This window comes from Salvelinus sp. IW2-2015, linkage group LG5 (genome assembly GCF_002910315.2).
Source record: "Salvelinus sp. IW2-2015 linkage group LG5, ASM291031v2, whole genome shotgun sequence".
Classification (NCBI taxonomy): domain Eukaryota; kingdom Metazoa; phylum Chordata; class Actinopteri; order Salmoniformes; family Salmonidae; genus Salvelinus; species Salvelinus sp. IW2-2015.
Genome location: NC_036844.1, coordinates 36,163,981 through 36,178,200, shown reverse-complemented (window position 1 = coordinate 36,178,200; position 14,220 = coordinate 36,163,981). Strand labels below are relative to the sequence as shown.

Genomic DNA, 14,220 nt, shown 5'->3' with positions numbered 1-14,220 from the left:
GTACCCGCAAAACACCAGTCTCAACGTCAACAGTGAAGAGGCGACCCCGGGATGCTGGCCTTCTAGGCAGAGTTGCAAAGAAAAAGCCATATCTCTGTCCAGAGTCTGTGTTCTTTTGCTCATCTTAATCTTTTCATTTTCTTGGCCAGTCTGTGATGGTTGCTGATAATGGGCCTCTGTACGCCTATGTAGATTTTCCATAAAAAATCTGCCGTTTCCAGCTACAATAGTCAATTACAACTTAAAAAATGTCTATACTGTATTTCTGATCAATTTGATGTTATTTTAATAGACAAAAAATGTGCTTTTCTTTCAAAAACAAGGACATTTCTAAGTGAGCCCAAACTTTTGAACGYTAGTGTAGGTACACAGGTTGAGAGAACTTTGAGTAATCAAAGTGACAGACAGTAACACATTCAATACCGCTTTGCATACTCTTGCCTGCATCTAGCTGATCTAGGGTGTAATCATTAGTCCAGAAGTTGCAAATGAGAGTTTTATTGGACAAATTCAGGTATGTTTCTCCCCATTTTGTTCTGTTTTCTTTCATTAAAAGACGTTTTTCAACAGAATCGGGAGAATTAATATACCCCTGATCACACGCAAACACAGCTCACTTTCATAGCAGCCATATAAAGACAGCATGATAATTTCACTTTGCTCTTTGTATATATAATTCCTTCTCCCTTTTCCCTTCGGTTGTGGACTTCAGTGCACAACACATCAGCTGTCTGTGACCAGGCGAAAAACCTTTCCAAGCCAAACCTTCATATCATGACTGCTTACCGCTACACACAGCCTACATCGTTGTCACGTCATAGTCAACATAGCTACTAGAACTAATGAGTTAGTAAACCTGCTATGAGGTTGCTACAACCTAGCCTACAAATGAAAGTTTACAACGTAGGTGCTTAGGTCGAGAGAAAAAAAATCTGTAATCAAGGTGACATTCAATATCGCCTTGCACACTCTTGCCTGCATCTAGCCGATCTAGGGTGTAATCATTAGTCCAACAGTTGCATTTCGTTCTGTTTAAGAAAGGTTTTTCAACATAATCGGCGGAATGAATTCACAGCTGATTTTCCACAAACACAGCTCACTTTCATAGCAGCCACATACAAACAGCATAATCACTTTGCTCGTTGTATCTTCGCGCTGTTCTCTAAAGCCACTAAAATCATTCAGTACAGTGTAGTCAGCAAGAAGTTTAGCAGCAACACCGGCAGGCACCGGTGGCAATAAATGTKTAAAACCAAAAGCTTACCTTGACTTGGAAGACTTCCAGTGTTGGATAACCATAGCCAGCTAGCTAACATAGCATCACTCACTATTTGAGCCGAGTGTTTGAGTAGGCTAAACTAGCTAGCTGCATTTGCTAGCTAAGGAAGTGAAAAGTGGAGAAAACAAACATACAAAGAAATATAGCTAGCTTTCTTTCTCTCTCACTTCTCTTTCATTTTGTAAGAACTGAATTTGTTCAAAACTGTTCAACTATTGTCTTTCTCTCTCTTTGAGTCAACTACTCACCACATTTTATGCACTGCAGTGCTAGCTAGCTGTAGCTTATGCTTTCAGTACTAGATTCATTCTCTGATCCTTTGATTGGGTGGACAACATGTCAGTTGTTTTATTTCATCTTTATTTATTTAACTAGGCAAGTCAGTTAAGAACAAATTCTTATTTACAATGACGGCCTACCAAAAGGCAAAAGGCCTCCTGCGGGGGAAAAACACACATCACAACAAGAGAGACCACATAAAGAGTACAACAACATAGCAAGGCAGCAACACATGACAACACAGCATGGTAGCAACACAACATGGCAGCAGCACAACTTGGTAGCAGCGCAAAAAGTGGTACAAACATTATTGTGCACAGACGAGAGTTACTATTGGACAAATTCAGGTATATTTATCCCCATTTCGTAAACGAGTCATTTTGCATCACACCTGTGGTATATTGTCTAAGTAAGGGCAAGAAGGTAGAGACAACAATACATCACGCAAAGCAGTCACAACTGTCAGTAAGAGTGTCCACGACTATGTCTTTGAATGAAGAGCAAGAGCTCTGAAGTTGTCATAATTACTGTGTAAGTCAATGGAAGGGGCTGAGAACCAGGGCCAAAAATTAACATCCGCCACCTGCCAAATGAGGGTAGATTTTGGCATAAGATGTTTATTGTTGGCGGGTGGTCAGGGCTCCACAGTGCGAGCATTTCACTCGCATTTATGAATAAGTATGATCACATTTATAGTAAAATAAATGCTGCAGTTTGGAAAGTATTTATGCAACACTGCCTGGCTGGGGGCTGTGCGAACATAAAGAGCTGAGTGAAAGATTCATTTTTAGAAGCTCTGCGCACATGCATAAAAGTTGGTCTAAATTACTTGAAACAAAAGWCTACTGAAGTGAGACTTTGTCCTTCAGTTTCTTGGCTATTTACATTGTTTTGCTCACAAGCTAGGTTGTTTTTCTATTTTTGAGTTCCAACTGCTAGGGAAGAGAAGACAATGCTTCCACTAGTCAGACTCAACCCTACAGCCAGAAACATGACTCGAGTTGCATTACCACGGTAACCTCCCGCCTGTAAAGGGGCAGACTCAACCCTACAGCCAGAAACATGACTCGAGTTGCGTTACCACGGTAACCTCCCGCCTGTCTAAAAGGCAGACTCAACCCTACAGCCAGAAACATGACTTGGTTGCGTTACCACGGTACCTCCCGCCTGTAAAGGGCAGACTCAACCCTACAGCCAGAAACATGACTCGAGTTGCGTTACCACGTAACCTCCCGCCTGTAAAGGCAGACCAACCCTACAGCCAGAAACATGACTCGATTGCGTTCCACGGTAACCTCCCACCTGTAAAGGGCAGACTCAACCCTACAAGCCAGAACACTGACTCGAGTTGCGTTTCCACGGTAACCTCCCGCCTGTAAAGGGGCAGACTCAACCCTACAGCCAGAAACATGCTCGAGTTGCGTTTCACGGTAACCTCCCGCCTGTAAAGGGCAGACCAACCCACAGCCAGCAAACATGACTCCATTGCGTTCCACGGTAATCTCCCCTAAAGGGGCAGACTCAACCTACAGCCAGAAACATGACTCGAGTTGCGTTACCACGGAACCTCCCGCCTGTAAAGGGCAGACTCAACCCTACAGCCAGAAACATGACTCGAGTGCGTTTACCACGGTAACCTCCCGCCTGTAAAGGGGCAGACTCAACCTACAGCCAGAAACATGACTCGAGTTGCTTACCACGGTAACCTCCCGCCTGTAAAGGGGCAGACTCAACTACAGCCAGAAACATGACTCGAGTTGCGTTACCACGGTAACCTCCCGCCTGTAAGGGCAGACTCAACCCTACAGCCAGAAACATGACTGAGTTGCGTTACCACGGTAACTCCCGCCGCCCAAGGGGCAGACTCAACCCTACAGGCAGAAACATGACTCCAGTTGTGTTACCATGGTGACCTCCCGCCTGTAAAGGGGCAGGAGAAAATTCTTGTCTCATCTGTAATATTTTGGTTAAGACTCAGGTCACAAATGTTTTTATTAAACAATATACCACATTACTTCTCACTAGTAATACATGTATTGTTTTAGAAACATTTAAAAAATCATGCTCATCTATTTTTGTTTAGTGTAATTGGTTGTTGTTGTAATTTTAGATGTAAAAAAAAATATTTTGGCCGGTAAGAAATCTGGTGGATTTTTAAGTCTGAAACTATCTGTCCTCTGGCTACACCATGGTGCTACCCTACAGAGTGCTGTTGAGGCTACTATAGACCTTCATTACAAAACAGTGTTTTAATCAATTATTTGGTGACTTTAATATATTTAGTATAGTTTTATCTAAAAATGATAACTTTTTTTATGTTTCACTATGAAATTCACTGAGGKGGATGGTCCTCCCCTTCCTTCTCAATCCACTACAATACATAGGCTGGTCGGCTCTGTAGGTTTGTAGATTTTCCATTGGCAAGCACGAACACAATCCCCAATACAAATAAGGAATAGTGAATACAGTGGAGGAACCCAACTGAATGTATAGGACGAAATCCCCATCAAAGCAAAGCTCTGTAATGGAAGGTCACAATGTTGGAGATGACAACTTGTCTTAGAAGTACTTAAAAGTAACTCAACTTCATTCTCTGCATCTCTGCATGTCCCCGATGTTGTAAAGAATCATAGAAATTGCCTAGATCTTTCCCTATATTCTACCTGGTTTACTACTGATAAAACCATGTGCAGTAGTATTGACTGATTGCTGGAAGCAGGGGACATATTGCAACTTTTTCTCTGCGGTTAAAACCAATGCTTTGATATTCCGTAAACAAAACACTTTACAGTGAATTTTTTTTATTCATTGATGACAATTGTATTTAAAGTTCTTAAGATATGAAATCCAGGTACAAAACAAGAAAATTATCAGACAATCTGCAAATGTATTTGAGCATTTTATGAAAAGTTTTTGTTGGCTATAGGTACTGTTAGGTTCTAGATTTCTGGTACAAACTCCAGGCGTACACCAAAAAAAGCTCAAACTAGACTTATTACACTCGACTGAATGCTTCAGCGGAGAACATACATTCAGGACAGTGTCCATTTATATTATTATATTATAATTTAACCTTTATTTAACTAGGCAAGTCAGTTAAGAACAAATTCTTATTTACAATGARGGCCTACCGGGGAACAGTGGGTTGTTCAGGGGCAGAACGACAGATTTTGACCTTGACCTTGACCTTTGCCTTTCGGTTACTGGCCCAACGCTCTATCCACTAGGCTACCTGCCGCCTTATACCCTGAGCTCTCACCCCCTCCTTTCCACAAAGATGTGTTTCGGTACTTTTCCATCACCCAGTATTTCCTCCGAGCATATCGCAGGTCTTCTCATCAGTCAGAAGAGGCCTTGAGTTATAAGGAGTACGCATTGCTACAATCCACTGCAGTCCACTACATAATTACACTTCTCATACACAAAGAGCTTAAAATCAAACACTTCTTTCAATCTCTAAGGATATATAAAAACCATCTATTCATACTAGGAGTATAGAATTATATAAAAAAGTAAAGATGCAAAACAGCCATGTACAATCTATCAGCCCTAACCCATAACATGATTATTACTGCAAATTATACAGACAGTATGTTTAACCACGGAAAAAAACTGCAACCAGGTAAGTCATTGAGAACACGTTCTCTTTTACAATAACGACCTGAGAATTTATATGAAATGATTTATTTATTTCTTCTGTCATCGGTTTAACAATAACAGGTGGAGGTGCTACTGTGTCGCTGGCAGAGGCGGTCGGCCATGAAGAAGAACAGGAAGAGCCTGACCTCCTCTACCATACATGGAGGCCTCACGGAATACATCCTATCCCCCCCCAGTCTACCTACTGATATGGACCCTCGCTATGGGTGAGGGAAGGAGGGAGAGATACTACCACCCCCTTCATATCTGCCCAGATTTTCATTGGATCCTGACTGTGGGTAGAAAGGGGGAGAGTGGAGAAAAGAGGAAGGACAGTATTTATTTTACCACCCCTTGAATCCCGCTGACTGAGATATGAAGGCATCTCTCCGCCTGGAGAAGGAGAGYAGATATTTGACCGATCTATTGCTCCTCTCTCCACACCACCCTGCAGCTCCAGCCAGAGGACTAGAGGACTACTGCTTAATGAACCATTCATTTAATACCATTAAGACCAGGGCTGCCCTGGAGAGGGCTGTTTCAGACTATTACTGCTGCAAATTGATTGCTCTTTAGGGACAATATTGATTTGTGCTCAAAGCTCCAAGCTCTTCACTGTACAGTATGGGAGAAATTCACCTCACCCACCTCATCCACTACAGTACTTACTATTTTGCAGGGTTGGGGCCAATTCGAATTGAAGGTAGTCAATTCAGGAAGTGATTTGAATTTGAACTTCAATAAATGGAAAAACTTTAGAAATAAATAGCTTTTACTTATAGTTTCTTGAGAAGCAATTTAAAATTGYTGGTATTTTTCGATGCCTTCAATTCGAATTGACCCCAACCATGCTATGTAGCACCGATAAATGCTGGGACTGGGAGGATGTAGGACCTGTTTACATATGGACTCCTTATCAACAAACCTCTTRGTTTGTTTGTTTGTTTGTACATAAACAACTGAACTGTGTGTTTCTTTAATAATCTAGCTCCCTTGGTTGTGTGTGTCACAAATGGCCCTTTGTTCCCTTTGTAGTGCACGTCTTTTGACCATGTTGGGACGTGGACTTTCTTCTTTGTGGAGTCTGTTATTCTAACATGAAGAGAAGACTCTTACCTGTGGTCAGATGTCTGTGTYCTGTACATGCCCACTGGGCACAAACTGGTTGAATCGATGTTTTTTTTCAACATAATTTGTCAACGTATTGTGATGTGGAATCTACGTGTAAAATACATTGAATTTGCAGAAAGTCATCAACTGTTGTTTTAAGGTGGAATTTCAACCACATGATTATGTCATCATTGTAACACATTTTCAACATAGACAAACCTTGTATAAAATATGTTAKATTTCTACCTTTGAAACAATGTCAGATCTTTAACGTTATATTCACTAGCAGAAAGAAAAGCAATGGGACGGGCAGCACCTCCTACTGGAGAGTTGGTCTATCTACAGCACCTCCTACTGGAGAGTTGGTCTATCTACAGCACCTCCTACTGGAGAGTTGGTCTATCTACAGCACCTCCTACTGGAGAGTTGATCTATCTACAGCGCCTCCTACTGGAGAGTTGATCTGTCTACAGCACCTCCTACTAGAGAGTTGATCCATCTACAGCACCTCCTACTAGAAAGTTGTCTATTCTACAGCACCTCCTACTAGGAGTTGTCTATCTACAGCACCTCCTACTGGAGAGTTGTGTATCTACAGCACCTCCTACTGGAGAGTTGTCTATCTACAGCACCTCCTACTAGAGAGTTGATCTATCTACAGCGCCTCCTACTAGGAAGTTGATCCATCTACAGCACCTCCTACTTAGGAAAGTTGGTCTATCTACAGCACCTCCTACTAGAGAGTTGGTCTATTCTACAGCACCTCCTACTGGAGAGTTTGGTCTATCTACAGCACTCTCTACTAGAGAGTTGTCATCTACAGCACCTCCTACTAGAGAGTTGGTCTATCTACAGCACCTCCTACTAGAGAGTGGTCTATCTACAGCACCTCCTACTGGAGAGTTGGTCTATCTACAGCACCTCCTACTAGAGAGTTGTCTATCTACAGCACCTCCTACTGGAGAGTTGATCCATCTACAGCACCTCCTACTAGAGAGTTGTCTATCTACAGCACCTCCTACTAGAGAGTGGTTATCTACAGCACCACCTACTAGAAGGTTGTCTATCTACAGCACCTCCTACTAGAGAGTTGGTCTATCTACAGCCCATTCCTACTGGAGAGTTGATCCATCTACAGCACCTCCTACTAGAGAGTTGGTCTATCTACAGCACCTCCTACTAGAGAGTTGGTCTATCTACAGCACCACCTACTAGAGAGTTGGTCTATCTACAGCACCTCCTACTAGAGAGTTGGTCTATCTACAGCACCTCCTACTGGAGAGTTGATCTATACAGCACCTCCTACTGGAGAGTTGATTTATCTACAGCACCTCCTACTGGAAAGTTGATGTATCTACAGCTATCCATTCGGTCTCCCATCCAGCTTTGATATTTGTTACAAACTATTACCAATGTGCTGTCTTGAGAATCAGGGGCGCAACTTTGGTTTTAGAAGTGGGGGGGGGCATAATTATTATATATATATATTTTGGGGGGGAAATCCAGACGGATAAACACTCCAAACAGCCTACCCGACCGCTTGGAGGCGTCCGCGTGGTCCTAAAGCACAACGCAGCCTCGTTTTGTATCACATTCCAATGATAAAATTGTCCAGGACAAAAATGCAATTTCAGACCGTGGGGGGGCCATGTCCCGAAAGTTGCTCCCCTGGTGAGAATGATTGAGAGATCTCCAATTAAATACAAAATACATTCACTGTTGCTATGGAAGTCATTTCAAAGGGTAGGTTTAACAGAGCAAATTAAACACTGTAGAACGATACTTTATAAAGTCATACATCATCAATGAGACTATTTAGGCCTATATAGTATTTGCAAAGTTCCAGGTGGAACCCTTTTGGGTTCCTTGTAGAACCCTTTCCTGAAGAGTTCTACCTGAAACGAAAAAGGGTTCTACCTGAAACCAAAAAGGGTTCTACCTGAAACCAAAAAGGGTTCTACCTGAAACCAAAAAGGGTTCTCCTATGGGAACAGCAGCATAACCGTTTTGGAACCCTTTTTTCTAAGAGTGTAGGGTTTCAAGCTTTGGTTGATTTCAAATGTAATTTAAAAGTTCATAAGGAATATATTGGATTCACGTCTCCATCTCAACCAAAAATCTAAGTTAAAGAATATTACTTTATTAAAAATGTGTTTGATTTAGTCCTATTCTTTAACTTAGATTTTTGGTTGAGATGGAGGCGTGAATCCAAAACTGGAATTAAAACCAAACGAAGGCCCAGATTCAATCAGATCGAGCGTTAACCATCGTTGGCCGACATCCRCATAGCAGATGTTTTGCCGGTGTTGGAGCTGTATCTACAGTATGAGCTGACACATACTGTAGGTGAGTGGCTGCTTTTGTGTGTCACAAACCACTCCCTTCCTTAGAAGTATTAAGTGTAGGCTGTATCAATGTTAGAAATAACTCMCAAGTATCAAACTGTTGATGTCAAACCAATGAGCCATTCACAGTTTCACTGTACCGGCCCTGTGTACTTAAACTTGCATGGCTTAATCTTTGAGACAAGCATATGTTAGGCTAATGCATGTTTAAATGTTCATTTGGATGAGAGGATTTATAGCCTATCAGTCTAATTCAAGTTTTTGAACTTGTAACGAAGGCTGTGTTGGATTTGTCGGTTTATAGTCGGGTGTGGTTTCATTGCATGCAGTGTCTATGATAAGGTAAGGCAACGAGCCACTTGTGGATTTGACAGCTCTAACGCAGTTCCACCTCCGACACCTCCATTTAACAACCACTATGTGGATGTTATTGAATCCATCCCTTAGTAAGTGGCACAGATTAAACTATCCAAGAAGAAGATAATCTCCTTCAAATGTGGATATTTGGTCATGTTTTCAACCAAACAGAATTCAATATGACTTTTGTAAAACAGTAAATATCCTAAAGTGAAGGTTATTTTACAAACTAATGTACACATCCATGGCCATATTTTGAGGTTACTGTAGCTTTAAATGTCTTATATAATCAAAGCATGCATGTTCAAGATAGCGTGCAAAGGTCGCAGGTCTGTGGAGATCTACACAATTGCTGTAATAATCTGTGCAGAATCTTGAACAGCATTGATTACTTGCAACATGTACTTTTAATGTAATCTCAACTGCAATCTAGTTATTTTGGTTCTGCTTTAAGATAAAGCACGGTGAAAACACATTACATTGTTGTATAAATAAACAACATATCTGGCATTGTATTCCCATTTGAACTTTGTTGTGTTTTTTGTTTTTTTTATGGCTGAAAGCGCACACATTTAGGTGACAACTAAACCAACATTCAGACAGTGTTTTCAATTGGATTTGGTTGTGCTTTTATTTTGGTTAAAAGCATAGTGATAACACATTGCGAATTCAACAAACTTCTGGCTGTCTTTTTGAGTGGATAAATATAGGTTGTAAGCTCATTGATCAACGCCTCAACAAAATATTACCCAATTGTTGACGTTGATGTGGTGTGCCCAGTGAGCATTCACCTGTATCTCACCTGTCCACACTGTAACCTTACCTTGCTATGTAGAGTATATATAGGTATTTACCTCTCACTTGACATGAGACTAGCCTTATCCAAGCCAGAACAGCCAACAGGACAGGAGCCTATCCCATGCTTCTGTAACATGAGGCAGCTTCAATTACACCCCCATTGGACAGGACGTGAATCAACTGCAGGGCCTGCACATACTTACATGTATATTACTTGGGTCTGTATATAGTCATGGGAGACTTTCCATACTGTACATATTTGCCCATAGTAGAAGTGGTCAGAAAGACACTTTTTGGACCTGAATTCCAAACCCATTCAGTAGATAGAGGTGCTTAAAGTTGAACCATTTTGCATACCCAGCCATTCCATGTCTTCATCACTGGAAAATATTTAGATTTGATGTCATTTAAATGCTTCACCAACAATTATCTATTATCTAAAAACATATTTGCATGTGTTGTAGCTTWGACCCTATTTCACATAATCTGAGGTGTTTGTTTTGTGCCCACCGTCGGTTGAGACATGCTCTTGAATACAGGGTGGGTGTCATTTCAGTCATAGAAATATAATTCCTAGAATGGACCTATCCCTTCAGACCACTGCAATGCAGCCGGTACACCATTGAAATTTAAATTGAAAATAGATTTTAACTTCTAATTACTACCACAAAGATGACCGCTGMTCCACCRACCGTTAAACGTCAAATTAAAGATGCACTATGTAGAAATCGCTCTGCCGTTTCCTGGTTGCTAAACTTCTAATAGTTTGCATAATTTCYGTTTATGTGACATAACAAGCAAGTTTAGTGTAGAGAATCATTGTACCATCTAAACTGCTATGAAATATATTTTCTATAAAAATATTGTATTTTCAGATGTTTGAAGCTGGTGTACAAAAACGAAAGTAAAAGACGCAAAAACTAAATTTAAGAATGGGAAGCATAGAAATATCACACGTAGAGCGCACATAAAACAGATCTACCGCTTCTTAGATTTGCGTTCAATGAGAATGACTGATCTATAACACACATTTCTATGTGAATTTGGTCAGGTTGGCCAGAGTGCTACATATTGCAGCTTTAAATGGTATATATTCCCAATTCAAGTCAACATTCCCGGATGTGTGGTCTTTCAACCATCTATATGGTACCATTTGAAAGTAAAAAGGTCCATTTTAATCCATTGTAGTATTCTCAAAACATGACACCCACCCTGTATTCAAGAGCATGCTGTGTCTCAACTGATGGCTGGCACAACACAAAAACCTCCCTTAAAGGCCTAGTGCATCAAAAACGTGATTTCCCTGTGTTTTATTTAAGTGATAATGCCAACAAAGCCGGTGTTTGGAGGATCTATTGGCACGGCAAACTGTGGGGTTTGTTGAGGGCCAGCAAACCGTGTCAATATATCCTTCAAACACCAGCTTCGAGGGAATTATCCCTTTTATAAAACAGGTTACCAACATATTCAAATAATGGTTGCCATATTTTCATTAAAAACATTATTTAGATTAATTTATTCTTGCTATTTCATCCTTTCACAAGATGTAGTCCTGGAAAATAAGCATATTTTCCATCATTTTGGTCTAACTTGGGCATTAGCTAACAAAGATCCCTTTCTCAGACAGTTTAGATCACTGTGAGGATCCGACATTCTTGGCCAGAGATACTGGGACCAACGGGACAAGAGTAGTTGCTCTAGTGATAGATTTAGGCAGTGGTGTAAAGTACTTAAGTAAAAATACTTGAAAGTACTACTTAAGTAGTTTTTTGGGGGGTATCTGTACTTTATGATTTATATTTTTGACAATTTTTACTTTTACTTCAATACATTCCTAAAAAAACGTACTCAATACATTTTGAATGCTTAGAAAGACAGGAAAATGGTGCAATTCACACACTTATCAAGAGAACATCCCTGCTCATCCCTACTGCCTCTGATCTGGTGGACTCACTAAACACAGAACATCCCTGCTCATCCCTACTGCCTCTGATCTGGTGGACTCACTAAACACATGCTTCGTTTGTAAATTATGTCTGAGTGTTGGAGCGTGCAATTGCATTTACTTTTGATACTTAAGTACATTTAAAACCAAATACTTTTAGACTTTTACTCAAGTAGGATTTTACTGGGTGACTTTCACTTTGACTTGAGTCATTTTCTATTAAAGTATCTTTACTTTTACTCAAGTACGAAAATGTTGTCCTTTTTCCACCACTGGATTTAGGCCATTCACTACCCAGATCATTGTTTCAAAAGATTGAGGGTGGACCTCAAATTACCCAAAAGAGGGCACCATTACCAAAAGAGGGCACCATAATTTGCAAATAAACTCATTAAAAATCCTACAATGTGATTTTCTGGATTTTTTTTTCTCATTTTGTCTGTCATCGTTGAAGTGTACCTATGATGAACATTACAGGCCTCTCTCATCTTTTTAAGTGGGAGAACTTGCACAATTGGTGGCTGACTAAATACTTTTTTTGCCCCACTGTATATTAACCTGACCTGGATTCACCTGGTCAGTCTATGTCATGGAAAAGAGCAGGTGTTCATAATGTTTTGTACACTCAGTGTACAACGACAACCATGTGTACTGTGGGAATATACACTGAGTGAACAAAACATTAAGGACACCTGCTCTTTCCATGACACAGACTGACCAAGGTGTAAGCTGTGGTCTCTTATTGATGTCACTTGTTAAATCCATTTCAATCAGTGTGGATGAAGGGAAAGAGACAGGTTTAAGAATTTTTAAGCCTTGAGACAATTGAGACATGGATTGTGTATGTGTGCCATTCAGAGGGTGAATGGGCAGGGCAAAAGATTTAGATGCCTTTAAACGGGGTGTGGTAGTAGGTGCCAGGTGCACCGGTTTGTGTCCAGAACTGCAATGCTGCTGGGMMTTTTTTCACACTCAACAGTTTCCCGTGTGTATGAAAAATGGGGGGGTGCAACTCKATATTAGGTAGGTGTTCTTAATGTTTTGTACACTCAGTGTATATTGTACAGTACAGTACAGATTACCTGTGTACTACTGTATGTCTGTCTGACAGGCATATCATGGTACGATCATTTATTTTATTTAACCTTTATTTAACTAAGCAAGTCAGTTTAGAACAAATTCTTACAATGACGGCCTACCAAAAGGCAAAAAGCCTCCTGCAGGGACGGGAGCTGGGATTAAATATACATTAAAAAAAATATAGGACAAAATACACATCACGACAAGAGAGACAACACAACACTACATAAAGAGAGACATAAGACAACAACATACAGTGAGATCCAAAATTACTGCCACCCCTGACTGGCAATGCACAAACAATACTTAAAAAATATAAACAATATAATTATAGAGACAAACTCAAAATACCAACATGTGAAAAATACTGTACTTTATTAATGTTTCAATGGAACCCACCAAAATAAATTATTGATTTAATTAAAAATCAATGTCCTCCAAATCAAGGTTTCACAATTAATGACACCCTTAAAGATGATTGTAAATAACATCTACCAAAATTAAACCAGGAATTAAATTCCACTTATTTAAGTTTATCTAAGTGTTAAGGAACTATATTGAGCCATTACATCACTTCCTGTTTCACTATGGTATAAAAATGAGGTAACACACATGCAATATCCTTTTGTCATCTAATACCATGAAGAAAACAAAAGAACTGGCAGTTCAAAAGAGACAGATGGTCATAGACCTTCATAAATCTGGTAATGACTACAAGAAGATCCACAAACGATTGAATATACCACTGAGCACTGTCAGGGCAATTATTAAAACATTTAAAAGATATGGAACAGTTGAAAACCTCATGGGTAGAGGACGCAAATGCATTTTGCCCCCCAGGAAAGGGAGGAGGATCGTGAGAGAAGCATCAAAATCCCCAAGAATCACTGTGAAAGAATTGCAGGCCTTGGTGGCATCTTGGGGTAACGAGGTTTAAAAAAGCACCATCAGACGTCACCTCCACATCCACAGGGTCTTTGGAAGGGTTGCCAGAAGAAAGCCCTTTCTGACCCCAAGACACAGACGCAAGCGCTTGGAGTTTGCCAAACGTCAATTAAATTATGATTGGAACAAGGTGCTCTGGTCAGATGAGACAAAAATTGAAAGTTTTGGTCAGATACAYCATCGGCATGTTTGGCGTCGAAACAGAGATGCATACAAGGAGAGGCACCTCATACCCACGGTGAAATATGGTGGTGGGTCAGTGATATTTTGGGGCTGTTTTAATTCCAGAGGTCCAGGGGCACTGGTTAAGATTGATGGCATAATGAATTCCACCAAGTATCAGGCAATTTTGGCTGACAATCTGGTTGCCTCTGCCAGAAGGCTGGGACTTGGCTGTATGTGGACTTTCCAACAAGACAATGACCCAAAACAGACCTCAAGAT

At 40.5% G+C, this 14,220-nt stretch overlaps 1 protein-coding gene across 1 annotated transcript in view; it reads left to right on the top strand.

The window, feature by feature from the left end:
- The window catches only part of LOC111963757 (relaxin receptor 2-like), a 38,035-nt gene extending 31,322 nt beyond the window's left edge, over window positions 1-6,713 (top strand). Inside the window, exon 4 of the mRNA XM_023987248.2 lies at window positions 5,279-6,713. Coding sequence (XP_023843016.2) covers window positions 5,279-5,428 — 150 coding nt within the window. The 3' untranslated portion in view covers window positions 5,429-6,713. The remainder of the gene's footprint in view (window positions 1-5,278) is intronic.
- Window positions 6,714-14,220: the final 7,507 nt, after the last annotated feature.